A 25246-nucleotide genomic window follows, 5' to 3' on the forward strand; every position below is an offset into this window, starting at 1 on the left:
GAAGACTTGAGAGTCCCTTGGACAGCAAGGAGATCAAACCAGTTAATCCTAAAGGAAATCCACCCTGAATATTCATTGGAAAGACTGATGCTGAAGCTGAAGATCCAGTACTTCGGCCACCTGCTGTGAAGAGCTGATTCGCTGGGAAAGATTGAGGGCAAGAGGAGAAGGGGACGACAGGATGAGATGGTTGGATGGCATTACTGACTCAATGGACATGAGTTTGAGCAAACTCAGGGAGATGGTGAAGGACAGGGAAGCCTGGCTTGCTTCAGTTCATGGGATCGAAAAGACTCAGACACAACTTAGCAACTGAACAACAAGGTCACAGAGCTAGTAAGTGATAGAGCAGAGACACTCAAGACATTCAGGCTCACAGACGTGCACTTAACCATCTAGACATTGCTTCGTATAATGTTGATTGTTCTCAGCTATTGTTCTCACTTGCCTGAGGCCAAGGCCCCTGTGGAAGTTAGGAAGGAAGGGGAGTTTGGATCTCAGTAGAGCTAGATTACTAAAAGGCAAATTAAACCCTTGCAAGAATCAAGTCCTAATACCCTAGATATCCGTAGTTATAAATTAACTTTTATCCTACATACGTTGGGATGGCCAAAAAGTCTGTTTGGGTTTTTCCATGTTACAGAAAATCCTGAACAAACTCCTTGGTCAATCCAATATAATGTTTCTAATTGACTACTGTCCTTAATTATATCCCATTCTTATTTCTCCAGAGTGCATTCGTGACTGGAGAAATGAGAAAATATCTTTCTATGGTTCATATGAGGAACCTCAGTTGAGAAAACCTGGTTTAGACCATTAATAAAGAGGAGGAGACTCCCAAAATACAAAACTTAAAAAATTTTAGTTCCTCCCAACCACCCTGGGAACAGCAGTTTAGGAAGTTGGACTTGCATTTATTTGTAATTTAATGTTATTTTTAACTGCATGGGAGAGGGTAGAAATAAAGTCTTTCGTGTTTAGGGCCTGTAAAGATCTAAATGTGGCCCTGGATCATAATTTTTAATAGGTTGGATGTAATCTGTGGTAATATCCCTAGATTTTTCCAAATGTTACATCAGAAAGGGGTGGTACTGACTTCTAAAACATGAAGGGCCAATTAGTTTTGGCACTTTATCTTAGGGAACAATGTTTAATACACATTAGGAATGAAAACATTTTTTATGGCTAGGTTATGTTAATCAGTCTGGAGAAGGAAATGGTAACCCACTGCAGTATTCTTGCCTGGAAAATCCCATGGAGGGAGGAACCTGGTAGGCTACATTCCATGGGGTCGCAAAGAGTCGGACACGACTGAGCAGCTTCACTTTCACTATGTTAATCAGTACAGACTTAACGTTCTGAGATACCTATAGCTTAAAAAGTTACATTCAAAAAAGAGATTAATCACAGGATTTTAAGAAATCTATAGACATTATCAAGTGCTATAAATAATTTTACACTGTGAAATTCTGAATTGAAGGTTATATTCTATAACTAGTTTCTCAGAACATGAATTACGATGTGTACTATGTACACATTTTGAAGAGCTTACTCTGCCAAATCTTTCACTGCTAATTTGTGTGTGGTTTATGAAGACCTCATTATCCCAGGTTCAAGAGAATACTAGAGATAAAATAGCTTCTGGTTACTATATTCTCTTTTATTCCTGGATTCTGATATTTTAAAAAATCTCTGGGTAGAAATTATTTGCTGAGGCATCTGCTATTGACATTCTAGACCTATTCTGTTGACATTCTAGACCTATTGTACCCTTATCAGATAAGTGTGTGTTTAATGAATAGTATCTAGGTCATTTTATATCATATTTTGATCTTCTAAAATATGGTTTGGATAAAAACCTTTGTTTCAATATGAAAACAAAACTTGAAAAAGTAATTTCACATTTAAAAATTCACTCACTATCTTACTGAGGAAATTTCTAGACATTCTGATTTGCTGTGCTGACAAATGAGATCATTGGTGAAGAGAAATGTGCAGCTGACATCTTGATGCTGCAATCTGCTGTCTAAAACTTTGTTTTTTTCTCTAGAATCTAAATTTGATGGCCGACATTCCTTTTTATATTCCTTCTTTTACAGATATAAAATCTTTGTCTCTGAGGTATTTTTAATTACAGTTTGGAATAAATCTGATTCCTAAATAGTCTTTTTGCTCCTGGTCTATTTGTTTTGTCTCTTTCAGAGTTGAGGCTTTATTCAAAAGTTGGTGAAGCCAGAATTGACTGGAACTCTGCCTGCAGGGGCAGGGATTATCAGCTGATGGGTTTCAAGGTGGATCAATAGATGAACTGACTTTTTCAATTGGGGCCGCCTCTTCTGATTAGTCTTCTGAAAAAGAAGTGTTTAAATAAATGACAGTTGCCAGTGTTCTGGGAGCCAAACAAGGAGATTCCTACTGTCCCACATAATCTGTTCAGTTACACTAGCCAAATTCAGTATGACTTCTCATTTCTACTCTGTTGAGTCCAGATCCTCTGGTTCACCTTGTAAACTCCTGCTGTTATGCTAAGTATGAGAAGAGATCTAGGATCTAATTGGTCCTTGTTTCAGACTTGGACCAGTCCTCCAGCCCTCAGTTCCAGCCTGGTCTTCTGACTTCAGAGGTTCCTATAGACTAATTCCTGAGCCTAACTGGAGTTCTGTGAGAGGAACAGACACTGTCATCATCCTTTCCTGGCCTGCATTTCAGCTTACTCTGCTTTGCCTGATCACTATACATCTTCTAAAATTTTATTAAATTATCTCACTTCTTTTCCTGTTTATTTGTATGTTTATATTTAAAATTTTCTTTTGACTCTGTTATTTTAGTGGCAGTTCAAGACAGTATTCAATTCACCATGTTAATCAAATTCTGACAAGTGAAAGTGTTAGTTGCTCAGTCCTATCTGACTTTTTGCGACCCAATGGATTATAGCCCACCAAGCTGCTCTGTCCATGGAATTCTCCAGGGAAGATTACTGGAGTGGATTACCATTTCCTTCTCCAGGGGATCTTCTCAACCCAGGGGTTGAACTTGGGCCTCCTGCATTGCAGGCAGATTCTTTAGTCAAATTCTAAAGACTTTTAAATTCAGAGACTTTTAAAACCTGGCCATAAATTTCAAACTATAACCCAATTAGCTGCTGGCGTCTCTACCCACTTAAGATATATTCAAAATTGGCTTGGTCTTCTCCTTCTCTTGGAAAAGTCTAATGTTCTCCCCAAACTATGTGTGGAATACATGGGGAAATTGCCATTTTATGATCACCTCTATCTTCAACTTCCTGCCACTCCTGAATTCTAGATGTCCATTCTGAATGGTATGACCCTTTGTTTTTATCTATCCCAGTACCAATCCAGAAGGGAAACTCAGCTCCTTCTGTCTCTTTCCCACATATGCGTGCAAGCGTGCTCAGTCACGTCTGACTCTGTGATGCATAGACTGTAGCCCACCAGGCTCTTCTGTCCATGAGATTTTCCCAAGCAAGAATACTGGAGTGGGATGCCATTTCCTTCTCCAGATCTTCCTGACCCAGGGATTGAATCCGAGTCTCTTGCATCTCCTGCATTTGCAGGCTGATTCTTTACCAACAGCGCCACCTGAAAAGTCCCATTTCACACATATATACCTTAAAAACAATTAAAACCCACCACTCACACCAAGTCTGAAGAAGACTAGTGAAGATTTGAGAGGGAGATGGAAGAAAGTTTCCATCATAGAAACATAACTTATTAGTTGAGTATTATTATCAGATCTTTCATTTTTAAGAACTCTTCAAGCACTTCAGTGTTAACTGTTGACTACGTTCCTTCTCCCTACTCAACCCCCAAATTCTGTTTTTGATTCCAATGTAGAGAAAATTAATTTCTCTTTTTTCTTAAATTTTGCTAACCAAAATGGAATAATAAGGTAGGTATCCAGCCTATGACTATTTCTCTTTCCCAATAAGATTTCCTAAACAGCGTCCAAAATGATGTAACTGTCTCTTCCTTCCCTTCACTCCATTCTTTACCACCTTAATCCACAATGATCTTTCAATACAAATTTGGCTAGTGTCCGAAGGGCCAAACTAGCCCTTCATAAAAACGGATTCAACTTTGGGGCTTGCCTCTTGACCCTTTATACACCCACTATGTTGATTTGGGCCTTCCACCTGGAAAACTTTACCCCTCCTTTTGTCTGGCTTAAATCTATCCAATTCTTAGGTTTCAGTTTAAATATCTCTTCCTCCAAAGAAAATTTTTTCTGAATCCTTCTGTCCTTTAATTAGATAATTCTGCCAGTGGTTCGATAAACACTGGGCTTTCCAAAATCGTAGCATTCCCCCCCCCCCCCCCATATATTCAGTATCTTCTATAAGGGCTACCGTGAGCACAGAGAGCAGGCTCCGCTAGCTCAATAGTTTAACGTTATTATCTGGTATGCAGGTTTTGTTCTGAATGAATGAATGAATCCAAATGAAATCGTAGTTAGGGGGTAATACTGTTATTCCAGCAGGTTCACTTTTTTCTTCTTCGTTACCTTTAGTTCTCTCTGCGTCCATTCCTTCCATTTTCCTCCTCTCTTCATCCTATCAGCAGTCTGATTCCAATCCCCACATTCAGTGCCCCAGCCCTAATTCTCTCCCTACTAGAGAGCACTGCTCCCCTCCTCCCTACCCCAAATCCCTAAGATGCACGGGGTCCTACCTTTCACGCCAAATGAGGTTACGTTTAAAAATAAATAAACCCGAATTCATTCCATTATCTTTTCCCTCAAAGTATCCAGAGAAACCAATGACACTTTGAAGACTGCGTTTGCACAGAGCACCCAGTTTCCTCGAATCTAAGCAACGCTTCCTACTCCCTTCCCCGGAAACGGAAAGAGCAGAAGCAGAGCTTGGGGATTCCTTTTCCTCCGTTTTCTTGTGGGCGGGGCCACCAGGCCGGCGTTGACTGGTGAGCAGAACCGTCGCTCTCAGCCGACTCCTTGTGCTATTGGCTACACGGGGCTCCGCCTCCTGAGCAGGGCGGGAGATTTGGTGTGCCTCAGGGAAGCTTCCCATCCCCCTCTGGCTCCCGGACCAACCGGTCGGCCCTGCGACCCTGCGGTTCTGCTCCTGCACTGCCTGCAAGAATTTGGCATTCTTGCTAGGGCCGAAGCCTTCTTCCCAGCGACGACCATTCAGCCGCATAGCGTCCGGCTGGCACGAGGCGGCCGCAGCCGCTCCGGGTGGAGACCTGGCGGTGCGTGGTGGGCGGCGGGCAGCCTGCCTTCCTCTCCTGCTTTGCTCGGGGCTTCTGAGGTGAGTCCAGGTGCACCCAGTCCCCAGCCTTCGCCCGAGCACCCTGGGCGGGGTGGCTGCGCCTCCCTCTCTGCGCTCCTCAGGCTGCCTCCAGTCTCACTGACCTGAGAGGCCAGCGAGGCCACCTCGGTGGCCTCCTCGGCTGCGCGAGGCCCAGAGCGAAGTCAGTAAATACTTGTTGGGGTGAGAGGCTCCCTCTTCAAAGACCGTTACTCTGTCCAGCAGTGATGGGTCTAATGTTCAGAGGATGTCTGTTACCAGAATATGTGTTTCCTGGCATGAGGAGCCTTCTGCTTGCAGAGAGAACTGTAAAAATCCGTAAAGAAAGTAGTAAGGTGTCCTGGGACAGGAGCAGGTACAGTGGGGGCTGAAGAGGAAGGACTCTTGTCCCAGAAGTGCCACTGGAGCGGGAACGCTTTGATGTCATCCCACCCTGGAAGCACCAAATGAATCCTAACAGCACAGTCACCCTGGGCCAGGGGTTGTAAAGCGGTTGCCAAACCAGGCTCCTTTCGTAGAGCTTTTAAGTTAAAAGGATGCTGAGGCATTACTTTTCGCTTTACATCTGAAATCCACCACACCTTCCTCTAGCTAAATTGCAATCTGAAGAAAAATAGCATGGCCCCACACCTTTGTGTGGTGGCACGGCACATTAAATGGACATCATTCAACTCTTATTGAGCACTGTTTCTCTTTAATGTGCTCACGAAAATTAATCAGTAGTCGATCTAAGATAGAAGTGGAAAATTTTATTAGAGCCAAACAGGGTTATAATTCCGAGAACTGTTCTGTTAGAGGTCAAAGTACAGTTATGTGGTTTTTTTTTGTTGTTGTTGTTGTTGTTATATGTTTTTGAGACTGTGGGCTGTACATTCAGTTAAATGACATATTATTGACACTTTACACTATCCAAATCTACACGTATGAAGCATATAAATGGGTCATGGGTCATCGTGGCCCATTACAAGACTAAGAAGGAAGGTTATCTTCTAAAAAAGTCTGGTTAATGCAGATACACAACACACACGAAAGTGGATGGAGGAGGCCCAAGTTGGTAGAGAAAAATTTTATATTTAAATTATGTTTAAGTCGTCTTGCCGTAAAATATGAACTTTCATCAGATGTTATTTGGGATATGGAGTTGTACAAGAGATCTGCACGGTTAAGTTGAAATTTTAAGTAAAAATGCCTGTAATAAGGAACTTGGTTAGCATTTTCATAGGTCAACCACATGCTCCCATTTAATCATCAACTTTGTCGTAAGTTAGATAGTTGTGTGGAGTTAAGATCAGAACCCAGGTTTATCTGATATTAAAATTGGTGAATAACACTAAATTAAAGCACTCTTTTTTTAAAGGATTATGTTTTTTAAAAAGTTTAGCAAACGCTTTATCTGCTCTCAATGGAGAGTGTAAGCTGTTAATGCTCATTTGTGTTAACTCTTTGAGAAACATCCACTTAAAGGAAAGCATCAGGACAGGGTCTTGAAGAGTAAATGGTCACCAGATATTTTCATGTTATTTGGTTGTCCTGGGGTTGTTTGTTTTTGTTTTCAGAAATTGTGGAGAAGGAAGGAAAGGTTTATTTCAAGGTTTCTGTAGAAATTTCAATCTTGTGATTCTGTCCTATATAATAAGATGCCTTAAAATCTAGAAAAGGGAATTATGTATAAATGCATTTGGCTACAGACAAGACTGAGTTAGGCTGGCTCTGCCCAGACAGTTCTTACATAAGATACCATAGGGAAACTGCCTGGGATAGTGTTCAGTTATCGACAATATTTGCTTTTTAAGTTTTTATTGAAAATCTTTTTTTTTCCCCCCTGAAGGAACTACTGAACTTTTGCTAATAAGATTTATGTAACTGACCTTTAATCCTTTTGATTTCAAGGAAGCTCAGAGCTAAAAATTCTTTGTATGATTTTATTTTCTGGCTTTCTTTTTCTTTTATTTTCCCTGATCCAGATTCCCTGTTAGTATTTATAGTTTATCATTTGTTTTATTGCATTGTTTATTGTCATTGCTTCAAATCCTCTGTACAGCATAGCCGACTCATTGGGAAAGACTGAGAGCAAGAGGAGGAGGGGCGACAGAGGAAGAGGTGGTTGAGTGGCATCACTGACTCAATGGATATGAGTTAGAGCAAACTCAGGGAGCTAGTGAAGGACAGGCAAGCCTGGCTTGCTGCAGTTCATGGGGTCTCAAAGAGTTGAACATGTCTTAGCTACTAAACAACAAAATGCCGCTTGCTCTTAAAAGCATGCTTGACAGAACTGATGTTTAACCTAATGAATTGGAAGCCTAGAGGGACTGCAGAAGTCCTTGGATATTTGAACCACTGTGTGGAAAAATGACTACACATGCTGTGAATAGTTTCCAGAAGTCGAGACAAGCATTTAGGATAACAGGTTTGTATTTAATGGCAGGAGAAGTGTGTCATTTGATAAAATGATCTGGGTCTTTGGAATTAGTCAAACTTGGGTTTCAGCCCTAATACACTTTCTAATTGTGTGAATTTTAGTGAGTAATTTAATATTTAACCTCAGTTAACTCATCTGTAAATTGGAGTTATATATATTTTAACTACCTCAGGGACTCTGAGGATTTACTGATCTGGTGTGCATAAAAGTGCCTCATACAGTGCCTGACAAACAGCCCCTCAGAAAGCTATTTTGTACAGATAAAAAGAAAATATTTCTTAATTTTATATAAATGTCACATAGATGCATTTAACTTTTTCTCTAATACATCCAATTCCCCATATTAAGCAGTATCATGACTAGAAAGTTGGCAAAGAACAAAAGAAATGTTCTGCTGGCAATGGCCTCATAAATTATGAGTGAAATATTATTTTTGCCAAACTCGGTATTGTTGTTGTTCAGTTGCCCAGTCATATCCAACTCTTTGTGACCCCATGGACTGCAGCTCGTCAGGCCTCCCTGTCCCTCACCATCTCCTAAAGTTTGCCCAAGTTCATGTCCATTGTATCTGTGAGGCCATCCAGCTAACTCATCCTCTGATGCCCTTTTCTCCTTCTGCACTCAATCTTTCCCAGCATCAGGAACTTTTCCAGTGAGTCATCTGTTCGCATCAGGTGACCAAAATATTGGAGCTTCAGCATCAGTCCTTCCACTGAGTATTTAAGATTGACTGGTTTGATCTCCTTGCCGTCCGAGGAACTCTCAGAAGTCTCCAACACCACAGTTCAAAGGCATCAATTCTTTGGCACTCTGCCTTCTTTACAGTCCAGCTCTCACAACCATAGGTGACTACTGGGAAGACCATAGCCTTGACTGTGCGGACCTTTGTCAGCAGAGTAATGTCTCTGCTTTTCAACATAATGTCTAGGTTTGTCATAGCTTTCCTTCCAAGAAGCAATTGTCTTCTGATTTCATGGCTGCAGTCACCATCTGCAGTAATTTTAGTGCCCAGGAAGAGGAAATCTGTCACTACTTCTATCTTTTCCCCTTCTGTTTGCCATGAAGTAATGGGATTGGATGCCATGATCTTAGTTTTTTCAATATTTAGTTTTAAGCCAGCTCTTTCACTCGCCTCCTTCACTCTCATCAAGAGGCTCTTTAGTTCCTCTTTGCTTGCTGCCATTAGAGTGGTATCATCCACATATCTGAAGTTCTTGATGTTTCTCCTGCCTATCTTAATTCCAGCTTGTTATTCATCCAGCCCAGCATGTGCTCAGCATGTAGGTTAAATAAACAGGGTGACAGCAGACAGCCCTGTCATATTCCTTTCTCAATCCTGAACCAATCAGTTGTTCCATACTGTTCTAACTGTTGCTTCTTGACCCGCTACAGGTTTCTCAGGAGACAAGTAAGATGGTCTAGTATTCCCATGTCTTCAAGAGCTTTCCACAGTTTGTTGTGATTCACAGTCAAAGGCTTTAGCATGGTCAATGAAACAGAGGTAGATGTTTTTCTGGAATTTTCTTGCTTTCTCTATGATCCAACGGATGTTGGCAGTTTGATCTCTGGCTCCTCTGCCTTTTCTAAACCCAGCTTGGACATCTGGAAGTTCTTGGTTCATGTAATGCTGAAGCCTAACATGCAAGATGTTAAGCATGGTCTTACTAGCATGGGGGCTTCCCAGGTGGTGCTAGTGGTAAAAGTATCCACCTGCTAATGCAACAGATGCAAGAGACCATGGTTTGATCCCTCAGTTGAGAAGGAAATGGCAACCCACTCCAGTATTCTTGCCTGGAAAAATCCCATGGACAGAGGAGCCTGGTAGGCTACAGTCCATGGAGTTGCAGAGTCATATATGACTGAACACTTGTTGTTTTGTTTTTACTAGCTTGGGAGATGAGTGCAATTGTCCAATGATTTGAACATTCTTTAGTACTACCCTTCTTGGGAATTGGGATGAGGATTGACCTTTTCCAGACCTGTGGCCACTGCTGGGTCTTACAGATTTGCTGACATATTGAGTACAACACTTTGATAGCATCATTCTTTAGGGTTTTGAATAGCTCTACTGGAATTCCATCACATCCATTAGCTTTATTGACAGCAGTGCTTCTTAGGGCCCACTTGACTTCACACTCCAGAATGTCTGGCTCTGGGTGGCTGATCACATCATGGTAGTTACCTAGGTCATTAAGATGTTTTTTTGTACAGTTCTGTGTATTCTTTCCGTCTCTTCTTGATCTTTTCCATGTTTACTAGGTCTCTACCGTTACTATGGTCATACAAATTATAGGTGAAATATTATTGTTGCCAAAATCTTAGCTCTGTGTACACCAATGTCAAATAAGAATATGAAGACAGAATTTTGAATGAAAGAATATAGCTTTATTTCTTTGCCAGGCAAAGAGGGAACACCTCAACAACTGTACCCCCTTCTCTGGGGAATAGGGAGAGGACTCATGGTCAGGGTTATGTGATAAGCATTAAGGCAATCTTGCATTCTTCTTTCTTCTGCAAAGTTTCAAATGGCCTCAACAATGGATCTGGTAGTCTCCAAGGTTATCAGCTTATGACCTTGTTTCTGAAATGAAGAATGCTACAAGGGAGTGTTACAAGGATGTTGGCAGGGGGAGGGGGGAGGCCAGGTGCAAGATATAATTCTCATAGAGAGTAACTAAGAAATTAACTTTGTGAAGGTCAAGCCTTGTTATGGGCACTATAGATTAGAAACAGCTGAAGTAAAACCAGGATTGCTAACTCTTACAGACCTATTCTTGGGGTTTTTATAGCCGTTTACTTCATTTCCCTTGTTTGTTAGCATTAAAAAATCCCATTTTCCATTTCTGTTGTAACAAATTCCCCACTGCTGGTTTATTTGCTCCATTTCAATGGAGAAAGAGAATCGGGTATCGTTCTTATTTGGCTTAGGAGAAAACTTCAGTTTTACTCCACTTGACAAATACCAGCTGTCCATCCTGGGGGCCCATCTGTCTCCTACCTTATTATCTTTGTACACAAAGTATGATCCAAATAGAATTGTTATGAGGATGAAATGAGAATACATGTAGAACATTCTAAATTTTGTCTAGCACATAGTACTCAAAATTTTGGCCTCCCTCCACCACCTGCCCCTGCAGTTTAGATCTCAGCCTCCGAGGCTTCCTGGCCAAAATGGTAATGGTCATTTTGCCCTTTTCCTGTGCCGTCATAGTAGCTTTGGCTTTGTAAGATCTGCCTTTACTCATCCCGTTTGTTAAAACTCGTGAACTTCTTTGGTTGCTCTCATTTTCCTGTTTGCTGGCCTGACTGAAGTCTTTTTCCCAAAACAGGTGACTCTTCTTGAATTTTCCAGCTGAAGAATATGTAGTACCTTTAAAGGTAAATGAAAACTGAGACAAAATCATTTAAGTGTGCTAGTTACAAAAGAAAACTTGGCAATATTTAGGAAGTCATCTGCATGCAAAGAACTGACTCATGGAGGACACAGCAGTGTGATCCTCTTGTCAGGGAAAAGCGTATAAATAGGATTTGTCAGAGACGGGAGAAAAAAGTCTTTTTTTGAGTAAACTGCTGATTATCTGACAGTTAGGTGGAGTTACTAATTTGTTTCAGGCAGTAAGTAGCATTTAAGTTCTGAAACTAAGTAAGTCATCGAAGTAAGAGTTGATCAAAGTTTTGCCTGCCAAACTCTGAAATTTATTCAGTGAAGAGCTGACTATAAAGTATTGGAAGGATTCATGTTTACTACTTAGTTACTGAGATACCTAGAAAGCCATATTCATAATTATAAAGCTGTTTGGGGAACATGCAATTTAATAGTAAAGAGAGGTCCTTGAGGATTATTTGATCCAGGTTTGGACACAGTGATGTATACAGGCTTCCCCTAAGAGACTGTATCTTTCTCGTGAACAGATATTAAAATCCACCAGACTCTCATTCCCTGTTTGGCTGCCCCTTTTCTGAGCTCATGTATTAATCTCCCCCTTCTCATTAATGTTGTTATCCTATAAATTGGTTAGAGCTTTTTTACCCACAGAATTTTGTTTTCCTGTCATCATATTTCAGTTGCCTTGATTGGGCTTGGCTTTTTGCTAATCTCAGGCACTTTGTCATCTCTCCCATTTTTCAGGTAAAGAATTGAGTTACTTATTATCAAAAACATAATTTTGATACAATAATGAATAATGTGTCCTTCATACTTAAAGACTTTTAAAATTATTATGCAAATATATGGATTCATTATGTGAATGTTTGACTGTTGATAGGAATTTTTCGTCACTTTTGAGTACTTTATTGCTTTTGTTTAGGTTAGCAATGACGAGCACGCTGGAATTAAAGGAAGACAAGATGCTGAAAGTTCAATTTGTGGGAGATGATGATGTTCTTAATCACATTCTTGATAGAGAAGGAGGTATTAAATGATTATACAATCGAAGGGATGTTTATTTAACGGTTTTGTGTTATTTCACTTTTAAAAGTCTAATCATCTATTTTGAAAATATAGCACAAAGTATTTGGTCTAGTAAGACTGCAAATAAGTACTACCTTAATTTTTAGTTTATTCCATTAAAAATGTATTAAAAATAGAGGAACTCCCCTGATAGTCCAGTGGTTGAGAGTCTGCCGTGCAATACAAGGGGCCCAGGTTCAGTCCCTGGCTGGAGAACTAAGATCCCAAAAAAACAAATTTAAAAAATTAAAACAAACATTTAAAAATAAAATAAGCAAATTAAAACTAATAAAACCTCACCTCATATAAAATGTTCAGCAGTGGTGGTAATAGATAAGATGACCATCCACTGTAATTAAAACATATAGTTATTTTGAGCCCCCAAAATATATAATTTCTAGGTCTTTTTTTTTAACTTATACAAACTTACACAAACTGTGATTTCTCTTGAATCAAAGAGAAAACACTGAATTTTTTTTCAGCTTTTAAATAATGACAATGTAATAGTATAGTTTATTTATTTAAATGTAGTGTTTACATTTAAAAGAATTTATACTACCTGTCATGTTCTAATTCTTTGGATGTTTATATAGGACCTAAAATAAAAAAGGATCGAGTCCAGCTTTTGGTCAACACAAAAAAAGTAGTGAAGAAGCCAGAAAATGAGTTGGAGGAAGATGACCAGGAAATTTTAAAAGATCAGAACTATGTTGACGTTTTAGGACAAGATGTTCAAGGTATTTACAGGGTAGGGGTGGTGGAGTTGGGAATGTACCCTCAAATTTCTGCAGGTAGCTAAAATTGCTTTGCAGGTTACATAAAAGTAGTCCTGTTGGTTAGGTAGCGTTTTGCTACAATTTTTTCCCAATTTTTTAAATTATAAAATACACATGTTAATAACAACATTTACCATCTTTACCAATTTAAGTGTACAATTTAGTTATATTAAATACATTCATAATATTGTGCTACCATCACCATTGTCCACCTCCAAAACTCTTTTTGTCTGGCATGCTATATTATTTCTCATCATAAAAGCATTCCTTTAGATTCTTTCTCTGCAATTGGAAAGACTGAAGCTCTGAGTTTCTACTATAGACTTTTTAATAAACAAGTAGTCTTGTTCTTACTTTAAGAAAGATAGAGTCTACTGACCTAGCACTCTAAAGATATTTTTTAAAAGATATTTGTACTTTTAACTAATTTGAAATAATTTCATAAAGCAAGTCACTTTATTATTACCTTGATCATCTTTACAGAAATAGATAGAAGGATTATTCCAAGAAGTAATGTGTTCCAACTAGGCATACTAATGTTATGTTTTTTTATACCTAAGCCAGATTCCTGCCAGATTATGCTTAAAAATGTTAGGCTTGAATTATAATTTACTTTAAAATGTTTACTTAAAATTTAAATAAATTATAATTTACTTAAAAATGTTAGGCTTGAATTATAATTTACTTAGGACTCAAAGGGCACAGATTTATATTACAATGCAAGGAGCACGGACCTGCTTAAGTTGACTTAAAAGAAACTTAAGAGCAAGGAACAAAATCAGTAGTGCTGGGCACTGGGGCGCTGGATCTAGGAGCAGTCGCTGCTCTCTCGGGTCTCCTGGTCTCCCTCATGTCGCCTCTGCGTCAGTTCTGTTCTGTCTCTGCCACCCGCCTCCCTGATGTGCGTGCCTTTTACCATCTCATACTTGACTTATAAGTGCTCATTGTGACTAGTCCTGACCTTTTTGTCACTTCTTGAGTGATAGCGCTTTTGGATTTTTTCCCAGTGTTAAATGACATGATGCAAAAAATGACCACTACCTGGCTTAGCAGGCAGGATCGATTATCATGAAAGTATCCCTAACTAGACAGTTGACACTTTTAACAGTTGTTATTTTTAAAGGGAAGATTAAAGAATGAAATTAAGTCAGGGTCTTTGTTGAGAGAAAGAGAACTTCTGTCATACGACTATTTTTGAATGTACCTGTGAATATCATGTTTTCTTTGTTTTAAAATTTAAACAGTATCATGGTCCATTGTGTATTTTAAACATTTTATTTATAAATACATATTGTTGAACCTTTATGCAAGACAGTGAGGGGTACATATCCTAAGTTTTTAGGTAAAATTTTACCATTTTTCTCTGTTAATTAACCTCACCCATTTTTCTTGCATTCTTTTTTTATGTTGCATTTTTTCTTTCAGAATCCTTGAAAAATGGCTCTGCTACAGATGGTGGGAATAAAGTTTATCCTTTTCAGAATAGAAAACACCGTGAAAAGATGGCTAAATTAGGTATGTTGCTTTCTGATTTCTGTAATCATTATTCATCTTTTCTAAGAAGGTGTGTTTAACCACATCTCCCACAGTTTTCACCCCATTGCTTTCACTAAAAGAATGACGAGGGATGTCATTTTATATTACATATTCAACCATACTTAAAGTCATTAGTATTTTTTCATACTCAGATGTCTTCTGTTCTCAGCTAGGTTCTAAGCTTATAGAAACCTTGTCTTAGATTCCTTTCCACAACATCTAGCACAGGTTCTTAACATTTACTTCTTTTGTTAAGTGAGTGACTTAAGTTGCACAGAATTATTCTGAATTTATTGAAAATAAGAGTTTTACACTATATGTAGAAGAAAAATGTTGTTTGTACTAGAGAAAATTATTTATATAAAATTGTTAGGAATGAGCTGTTCTAATACTTTTCTTACCCAGGTTACCAGATATACTAATTACACGTGAATTACTGAGTTTCAGAGAACTGAACTATAGTTAGATCCTGTGGCATGAGGAATCATCAGTTTTGACCATTTTGAGGAAAGGAAATAATATGTGAAAGCATTTTAAAATTAAGGCGGCCCATAAGTATAGAAAGCTTGAGAATACCAAAAAGTTAAGAGCAAAGGGATAATAATTAACTGCCTGGCAAAATGTAGTTGTTTATATTAATATAAAAGGACTTATAATCTGTAATTATAGAACATCTATATATATATATGTCTTAGGTGGCTTATTTTTATATAATCACTGTAAGCAATGATCATTTAAATGTTCAAGGTTAAAAAAATCACACATGTTGAGTGTTAAAACTGATGAGGGACATATAAAAAGTAATTATATTGGTAAGACCTGTGTTTCTGAACATAATAAAATTTAAACATTTGTAAAATTCAGTTTTCTGAAAGATACTATATGCGTCATTAATTTTGAACCTAACATGGCACATACAGTAATTTGCACTGATTGATGTTTTTCTTAGAGTTTATTATCTACATCAAGAAATTAAAAAAAAAAAAAACTTTATACAAATTAACTTATTATTTCCCTGGTGGTCCAGTGGTTAGGACTCTGCACTCCCCACGCAGGGGGCATAGATTCCGATCCCTAGTTGGGAACTAAGATCCCACATGCTGTACCATTAGGCCAAAAAAAAAAATGAAAATAGATACTAACCTATTGTAGAGGAAATACTGAATATGCTCAGGGGCATCCTTGCCAGCAAGCCAGGTGCAGTGAAGGGAAACTTACTATGACCATAAGTACGTAAATTATTTCCACAGTGTTTGTGATGTAAGTTAAATACACAGGTAAGGTTCTAAGGGGACCCTAGAAGGTCAAAAATAAAAAGACCAAATGAACTTATTTACAAAACAGAAATAGAGTCACAGAAATAGATAACCAACTTATGTTTACCAAAAGGAAAAGTTGGGGGAAGAATAAATTAAGAGTCTGGAATTATATACACACTAATGCATAGAAAATAGATAAACAGCAAGGACTTATAGCACAGGAAACTATATTCAGTATTTTGTAATAACCTGTATGTGAAAAGAATCTGAAAAAAATAAAACCAAAATCACTTTACTATGTACCTGAAACTGACACACCATTTTAAATCAACTGTCCTTCAATAAAAAAGAAATTAAAATTTTTTTGATCTGTAAAAATGACTGAATTCTATGTTGGATCTCTTCGAAACCAGAGGAAAATCCTGAAATAATTATTAGAGGAAAGATCAGATAAACACCAAAGCCAAAATGAAACCCTAAGGACAGTGGGGCATTGGAGAAAGAGGAGAACTAATAGTGAAGAGAAGAATGGAACCTCAGTGGGACCATCAAGCAGAAGTTCCATTCACATCTTCTATCTGTATACCCTGTGAGGAACTTAAGTATTGTTATGATGGGCATTTCTCTCACCACATCTGAAAGAAATATGCAGTCATGAAAAGGTAGCTTTTTGAATAATATGACTGATCATACTATCCAAAAATCTGTTTAATTATGATGCTCTTTGACTCATTAAGTGTTGATGCTAATTGGGTTTACATCTAAACATATCCATAAAATAGAATGCCTTCATATTTTTAAATAAGTGATTGCTCAAAAAATCGATATTACTCTTGAGTATAAAAGATGATTAAATATAATTGCACTAACTAGGATATAGTTGGGCTAGAAATTGAGTTGGAGTTAGTTTAGAAGGCTTTGTGAACTACAGAGAACACTTGCAAAATTGAAATTAATTTGGTCAGATAGGATCAGATAAAATCTGAGGAGAAGTTAGTTTTAGGCAGAGAGGAATTTTTTTAATTGGTTGACTTTTGGCTGCACTGGGTCTTCCTTGCTGTGCTCGGACTTTCTCTGGTTGCAGTGCACGGGCCTCTCATTGCGGCGTCTTCTAGAGCGTGCAGGCTTCAGTAGTTGCAGCATGTGGGCTCAGTAGTTGGGGCCCAAGGGCTCTAGTGTGAGGGCTCAGTGGTTGAGGTACATGGGCTTAGTTGCTGTGGGACATGTGGAACCTTCTCAGACCAGGGATTGAACATACATTCCCTGCATTGGCAGGTGGATTCTTATCCACTGCACCACCAGGGAAGTCCCAAAGAGAAATTTTACTTTAAAATTTTGAATATGTTGCAGGCCACTTGTTGTGTAAATATACAGTACAAATGAATAAGGAAAATGAAAATTAAATAAAATATATCCCCCATTTTTTTATTATGGAAATTACCATCCATACATGGGTGACTCTCTTATTCCTTTTCCTCTTTAATTCTTCCTTTTTCTTCCTTTCTCCTTTTTTAATTTAAAGTTATTTAAAAGCAAAGAAATTCTGTGTTTTAAAACCGAAATGATCTCAGCTAAGTTACTTTGTACTTTTGTGGCTTTTTGTTGACATGAAGGTTTTTTTCCTATATTGTGGATCAGCAGCCTTTAATGTAAACTTGACCTACTTTGCTGGTGTAAAGAGAAGGCAAGGCCTGAGCCTTAGATAGATTGCTTGGGAGAATGAGGACAGTGAAGAAAAGCTGGAATAACTACCAACAGTAGCCAGGGAGCAGGATAATACCATGGAACCCAGATGGAGGAATAATTTCAAAGAAACATTTTGTGAACTGTAATGAATGATAATGGAGGACCGAGGAGGTTAAGAAAAAAGTAGCCAGTGCATTCGTGGGGACTGCATAAATATCTTGGGTCAGTTCCAAGATTGGAGGATAGAGCTGTGTGAATTAGGTTAAAAAGAGTTTGAGTCAGTAAAATGGTTTTAACTTAACAAACCCAACTATATTTTGTCTTTAAAAAAAAAAAGATAATTTAAATAGTGTATACTTTTTTCCTCAGTGAACAATGTTCCAGTGTGTGTTATTGGGGAAATGTAAATCTGTTCCTTCAATTCCCATGTGCCTATTACAGTGAGAGAATGTGAGCATCTTTAACGTTTGTATTTTTTATTTTAAATGGCCCCTGCTGTTCAGAAGCCAGGTATTTTATCTGATGCTCAGTTGAAGAAATGCCCTGTTTAATGCTATATCATATTTTATACATTATTAATATGTGTTATAGAGTTTTAGACATAAATAATAAAGTAAACCACGTTTTGGGGAGATTTAAGAGCTTTAAAATTAGTATAATTTTTAATTTATACAGTTTTAACTTTGGACTCCACTCTCTGGCCATTCTTTCCTATGCCCTTGCAAAGATGTTCCTCAAGTATATATGGTAGAGAAATGGAAGAACTGTAAGCTTATCAGTGGAGAGAAGAAGGAGAGCATATGATGATTAGAGAAACCAGCAAGGTCAAAGTTAGCTCTTTATTTGTTTTTTTTTTTTTTTGGCAAGACCTTGAAGGAAGACTTGAAGATGCTTGGAAAACAGTGAGTAAAGGTGGAAGCAGTACTACTCTTACCATGACTCGGTTTATTTATCTTTCTGATAATAGTAGCAGCAAGTTTGTTTTCTTTTTTTTTTTAATTTGTGTAAGTGAAATAAAGATACTTTCCCTCTTAATCTGTTTGTTATACATTAAAAAAATTATTTTATGTATTTCTTTTGTCTATTTACAGCTTCTGAACTAGCGAAAACACCAGGAAAAAGTGTTTCGCTCAATACGAAGAATGATTCTGAAATTACAATAGACATTCCTCAGTGTAGCAAGGGTAAGATTTTAGCTCAGTTGTTTAAGGAGAGTTTTCAGAGTTGCTTCAAATTATATTATACTACTTTTTTTTTTGGTCTAAGTGCATGTTTATATATTTTCTGTTCTGTTCTGAAAATGCATTCGGCAGATGCAGTTAACACCCCAACCTATGTGCTATAGTGTATTTAGCAAAAATACAAAAAGTAAAGGGCACAAAGATCTGTGCAGGTTGAACTTGTACAAATTGACAGAGCCAATAAATACTGTTGTCATTTGCCTAAGTTAGCCAAGTGTTTGTGGAAGATTTGCTTTGGCAAATACTATTTGAAATAAGGTTTTGGGGATTTGCAACTCTTATAGTTTGTGGAGAATTGTGGAGCACTTGTTTTTGAATAACCCATTCCAACTAGATTAAATAGTATATTATTAAAGTAATGAGCCGGGTATTCCCTCATGGTCCAGTGGTTAGGGCTCCACACTTTCACTGCTGGGGCCTGTGTTTGATCCCTGGTTGGGGAATTGAGATCTCACAAGACACATGACATGGCTAAAATGAATAAATTTAAAAAAAAAAAAAAAAAAAAAACAATGAAAAGAAAGAACATTTCAGCCTCTAGTGGAGACGTAATTAATTGAGAATTCAGTAATATAGTGGCTTCTGGATAGAACCAGCAACTTTGTTTTTAATGAAATTAGGTTTTTATGGAACATGAAGTATTTATAGTGAGTAATGACTTTTTGTTTCATTCTTTAGGGCATTCTGCCTCAGACAAATCTCAGTTGAAGGTAAGCAATCGACTAAAAATAAGCAAAAACCATAGCATTACAAAGTAAGACATGATGAAAAATAACCATTCCACCTCTTAATTTAGATAGTACTTTATCATTTACAAGTATCTGCTAATTAAATGCCTAACTTATAGATGAAGAATGTGAGGTTCAGAGAAGTGAAGTGCCTTGTCTAAACTCACCAAACTAGGAACGGGACAAGCTGGAAAGTGGAGCCAGGTTTTCTGGCCCCAACTGTCCTGCCTGTTCTGTGTCAGAACTATCCCTGGGTATTTTCATCAAGTAGAGTTGGCTTGGACATTTTACAGTTTGGTTTGGTGTTGCTTTTATATGTAATGTGTTTTTTTGGGGGAGGGGGGGATTAATCCCCAAATCCACTAAATCCATTAATCTATCCCCCTATCATTTATGTTTGAAACCCAAGTTGACTTTGGTGAATTCATTCCGGGTAGCAACAGTAATGAACAGTTCATCCTCTCCTTTGTGTTTTCATTCTTTCATAATACTTTGTCACGTGGCCCTGCACAGGTGGGCATGGATGAATCCAGGATAATGAATATGTGAGTGGTGAGTGTTTCCAGGCCTAGGTGGCTACAGATTTAGACATGTCTGGATTTGTGTACAGGCTCAGTTCTGGGAACCCCTCATAACATTTTGGGTCTAGACATTCAGGGCCATGGTTGTAGCCTGTACAGGAATGTCCTATTTTAGGCAGGTGTAGGTGTGAGACTAGGCATGTCAGAGCCTCCCGTGCCTTTGATAAAGCTTTTCCCCCATATTACATCTTGTATCACTATAACAGCATAAAGCTCATTCTCATAATCCAGTGAGTGATTTAGATAAATTAGCACATTCTTTTTCAAGTTGTGGATCTTGTTGATTCCCTAAGACATGGCCAGAAAACCTGTTCATCAGTGGTGTTATACCCACCACAATAAGAGACCATCACCCTGAGAGAGTCTCAGTGTTTCATCTTAGAAGGGGTCAGTCGGGAGAGAATATGTACAGGACTTTGGGATCTGGCCTCCAGGGTTTTAAGGCACATCTGTCAAGATGGGAAACTGATCTGTATTAGACAAAAGTTCACGGCATAGTATTTTAGGATTAGTGGACACAGTGAGGAGAGGGTTTTAAACTGAGTTTTGTCCAGGGTAGCAGACAGTAATTGACATTTACTTATCAAAATTTGAGTTTTGATAAGTAAACAAGTAAGCAAGCTGTTTGCCCTGGTTAGTAATCTGCTATCCTAATGGGAGAATAGATTGCTCAGATGAGCAAACTGTCAGGATAAATTAGTTGCAGAAATTTCTGTAGAAAACAGTGAAGTTTACTAGTTTATAGCCTTACCTTTTTGAGCAAGAATTTTCTGAAATGATTATTTTGACACAGATGTTCTCAGACCTGATAATTAAGCTATGTGGACATAGGTTGTCTCAGTTCTCAATCCAGAAATCAGTTTGGTAGGACATGATCTACAATTTTAAAAAAATGAAATAGAATAAAACAGGAAATTTCTATATAAGTATTATTATAACTTAACTCAGTTATAAGCAGGGTATTTTATCTTTTTATCAATACTGTTATCATGTATACAACCGTAGGCATTTTATTGTGCAGCAATTGAATATTGTTAAAGTATTAGATTTTGTAAAGAAAAACATGTTATATCACTATAAATGTTTAAGAAATTAAAAATACAGAAGTAAAAAGTAGAAATCTCTGTTTCCGTCCTCACAAACTATTTTTATTTCTGGCTGCGCTGGTCTTTGTTGTGGCACACAGGTTCTCTAGCTGCAGCGCGTGGACTTCTCTAGTGGGGCATGCAGGCTTAGTTGCCCTGCAGCATGTGGGATCTTAGTTCCCCCACAGCGGGCGCAGCCCATGTCTCCTGCATTTTGGAAGGCAGATTTCTTTACTACCGGGGAAGACTCCTCACAGACTACTTTAACACCAGTCAATTTTTTGTACATTAAAAGGCCCATTGCTTTAAGTATAGGAATCCCATTTAAGCAAATCCCATTTCCTTATTCATCATCACTGAACAGTATTACCTTTTTAAAAAAAAATTCTGCTAATCTGATAGGTGAAGAATGGTTGAATAGATGCTTTTTCTTTACATAATAATAGAAGTCCATACTTTACAGATGTCTGGAATACAACTTATAGAATCACTCTAAGAATCCTTTGGAATTTGTTTGTATCATTTTTGTTGTTATAGTCTTTTTTTTTTCCCCCCAACAAAGTCCTTTGTCATTGTCTTCTAGTTCCAGGAAGTAGCTCCTCTAGTTCTATTATCTATTGAAAACAAAATATTTTTCTTTCCAGCCTTTCTTGCACCCAGATCCATCGTTAATTTCCATGTCATCATTATTATTTGACTATTTAAACTATGTTGCTTTTTTATTTTTGAACAGAACAATGATAAAAGTGAATTTCTGTCAACAGCACCTCGTGGGCTAAGGAAGAGATTAATAGGTGTGTATTTCTTTTAATACTGAGTTTTTTATTAAAAAGCATCTAAACAAGAGGCAATAATGGTTAAATATGCAGTTTCTAGCCTTAGAATGCTTACTTTTTCTTTGGCCTGTCACTTACAGGGACTTCTCTGTGCCTCAATTTTTTTCATTTGTGAAATAGGGACAACAATGGTACCAGCCTCAGAGTTATTTTGAGATTAATTGAAATAAAGAATGTCAGATGTGCTTAGTAGTGCTTGACCATGATATATGCTTAACAGGTGTTAGCTAGCTATTATTATCTTTTATTATTATTATAACTACTTCTATTTCTTTTCGTGACGGAAAGGATATGTTCATGTCATCAATTGAACTGTAAATTCCTTAAGGGCAAGGACTATATCTTATATTTTAACTCTTAACACTTAGCACCATGTCTTTGACATTACAGTCAGTGGATATTAAGGTTAGTTAAAATTCTTCTTCAATATAATAACATGCTTTCTGGTTTATTTGCCTAAGACAGTTTTAGAAATGGTTCTATTGATTTATTTAAAAGTTTTATATTGAAATAATTCAAAATATTCAGTTATACTGAATACTATACAAAGCCAAGTAAACAAACATGAGTCCCACCTTTGGGGAAACTAAGTGTTTTGGGGTTTTTTTGGGTTTTTGTTTCTTTTTTTTTTGCAGCACTGTATGGTTTTTAGGATCTTAGTTCTCTGACCAGGGTTGAACCCAGGCCACAGCAGTGAAATGTGGAACCCGAACTACTGGAACCATAGGGAACTCCCTGTTTTGGGGGTTTTAAATGTTTAACTTTGGGGCAAATTTCTTGTTGACGTTGGTTTCCTAAAGATATCAGCGCCTTTCTTTGGGTTGACTTTTTGACAGTATTAGCTGACATTGTTAAGTCCATGCCCCGTAGCTGTTCTTTTCAAGGTATAAAGTTGATGCTACATTTTTAATCAACATAAAATTTATAATACTAAATTAGGGGATATCTGAAGTAGTAAAAGATGATATGTGCAATTGCTGTTATTATTTTATGTCAAATACATCCCACATCTTAATTTCCTCCTTACTCCACAGAAGAATCTTTTTTAGAGAGAAGGTGAACGTCCTTTTCCTTCTCAATAACCATCAAATAAATACACCAACACGTATGATGTATTCATGTAGATAGGATAAAGACATTGTCTGGTGCCTCCTACCACTTCTCACCCATGCATCTACCATGGGCAGCAATCACCAAAATCTGAATCTTCTAAGCTACCTATGCCCACAAAATCAAGCCTTTTTTTTTTTTCTTTTTCAGTATCTATATTTGTTACATGCTGACTGGATATTCTGAAGTATATCTACTCTTCAAAATAAATAGTGATTTGCTTAAAATTATTTATTTTGGAAGTTAACCTTTTATGATAGTTTTATACTTATTTCATTGAGTGTAAAAACTAGTTTTATCCTTACTTTATGATTATAAAACTAGCCTTACTACTTCTAGAGAATGGTTGGGGTCATTATGGTTTGTTTAAAAATATAACCTTTATATCAACTCTGGGATGGATTGTGCCTAGGTATTAGAAGTACTTAAAGTGACTGTCATGTATTGAGTGCTCTGTCAGCCAGGATGGCATTTTCAAGGGGCAGCAATGGAAAATTCTGTAACAGTTGCTTAAACCATGGACAGTGAGGTATCTCACATCATAAGAAGTCTAGAGATACACAGTTCATGGTTGATGTAGTGACTCAACAGTGTCATGAAGGATCTTCCTGTTCTTCCTGTCTTTTTGCTTTATCGCTGGCATTTTTCATCTTTAGTTTTGATATTTTATATTGCAAAATGGCTTCCATAGCTATAAGCTATGGGTATAAGTCTTTGGGACCCCATGGACTGCAGTCCACCAGACTCCTCTGCCCATGGAGTTTTCCAGGCAAAAGTACTGGAGTGGGTTGCCATTTCCTCCTCCAGAGGAAGCTGACTTAGGCATCAAACCCGCGTCTCCTTCATTGGCATCCCACCGAGCTACCAAGGGGCTTTCCTTCCATAACTGAGGAGACTCTTTCCCAAAAGCTCCCAGCAAATTTTCCTTCAAGTTTCATCAGTTAAATGTTTACGTAGCCAACTCTGGTAGCAAAGGAGGCTGAGAGAGCATGTACTGGGCAAAGGAAAAGACAGTTAAATTTACTGTGATTATTTATTCCTTAGCACATTACCACATTTTACAATGAATTCTATTAGCAAGGAAGAAGGAAAGAACATGGTAGGCATGATCCACAATTTCTGCCTCAGTTCCTATGTGTTAGGCATTGTTAGTTGCTTTATATGCATTTCAGTGTAATCTTCACAATGTTTTATTAAAAACAGTGTTTTATTAAATTAGGCATTGGTAGCCTCGTTTGATAAATGAGGAAACTGGTGCTCAGAAAACTTACAAAACTAGCTCTGGTGAGATCATCATCATGTAATGACAAAACCAGAAGTCACAATCTCTTACATCAATGCCCACACTCTTCCTGATACCCTAGTGTCTCTCTTGTCAAGCTGTCCAATTTTCCCAATTACTTCTTCCCCCACAGTTCCACGGTCTCATTCTGACAGTGAAAGTGAATATTCAGCTTCCAACTCAGATGATGATGAAGGAGTCGAACAGGAACATGAAAAGGACACTAATGAAGACCAAAAGATTCAAGCTCAGAATAGAGTAGTCTCAGCTCCTGTTTGCAGAGAAACCCCTTCTAAGAAGATGAAGAGAGAGAAAACAGTAAGTGAAGAGAGAACTTTAACCTGAAAGAAAAATTAGTAATATTTCAAAGATGAGCTACCTAAAAGATCCAAATGGGAGGATCAGCACAATTTTTTTTCTTCAGTTTTCTACATTTCCTCAGCCTTTCACATAAATTCCCATATATATATTTCTGAACTTTGTATCCTGGCCTCTCTCTCTCCATATCCATATATCAATACCATAGCATATGCTAAAGGTGGCAATTCAGTTGACTGAAAAAGAGCTTTTCAATAAATATTAGTTGGATAATTGAAGGCAAGACTTCTCAGTATGTACCTTTTTATGTAGTGTTATTTTGTAACACTGTTGATGTATTCAGGTTAGCCTAAGTATATAATAAATGCTGTGACTCTGGATCCAGGTTGAGTTGTTTGGAGAACACTGCACATGGCCTGAGAAAAGGCTAATTTTTCTCTCGTTCTCTGTAAAGACTCAGAGCAGAGCCTACTGCTTAATACCTTTCCATTCCTTCCTTACTTTCATGGAGGTCAGTCATGCCCCAAATCATTAGAACACATGGTCAGTCATCTTACTGGAATAGTAAGCAAGTCTTTTTTTTTTTTTAACCTTGGTGTTGATGTCTTTCTCATTTTCACAGTCCTTCACCCATACTAATTAAAGAATTTGCTAG

General features: G+C 37.7%; 1 protein-coding gene across 2 annotated transcripts in view; it reads left to right on the plus strand.

Moving 5' to 3' along the window:
* The first annotated feature begins 5037 nt into the window (after nt 1-5037).
* ORC2 (origin recognition complex subunit 2) overlaps nt 5038-25246 on the plus strand; it is a 36203-nt gene continuing 15994 nt past the window's right edge. The window contains exons 1-10 of one of the 2 annotated variants that reach the window (XM_065930851.1): nt 5038-5284; nt 11033-11081; nt 11769-11832; nt 12011-12114; nt 12747-12890; nt 14355-14444; nt 18502-18594; nt 19330-19361; nt 21779-21839; nt 24407-24591. In XM_065930851.1, coding sequence (XP_065786923.1) covers nt 12018-12114; nt 12747-12890; nt 14355-14444; nt 18502-18594; nt 19330-19361; nt 21779-21839; nt 24407-24591 — 702 coding nt within the window. In that variant the 5' untranslated portion in view covers nt 5038-5284; nt 11033-11081; nt 11769-11832; nt 12011-12017. The remainder of the gene's footprint in view (nt 5285-11032; nt 11082-11768; nt 11833-12010; nt 12115-12746; nt 12891-14354; nt 14445-18501; nt 18595-19329; nt 19362-21778; nt 21840-24406; nt 24592-25246) is intronic. The other variant, XM_065930850.1, reaches the window with a different exon arrangement.

This window comes from Muntiacus reevesi, chromosome 3 (genome assembly GCF_963930625.1).
Source record: "Muntiacus reevesi chromosome 3, mMunRee1.1, whole genome shotgun sequence".
In the NCBI taxonomy this organism is placed as follows: Eukaryota; Metazoa; Chordata; class Mammalia; order Artiodactyla; family Cervidae; genus Muntiacus; species Muntiacus reevesi.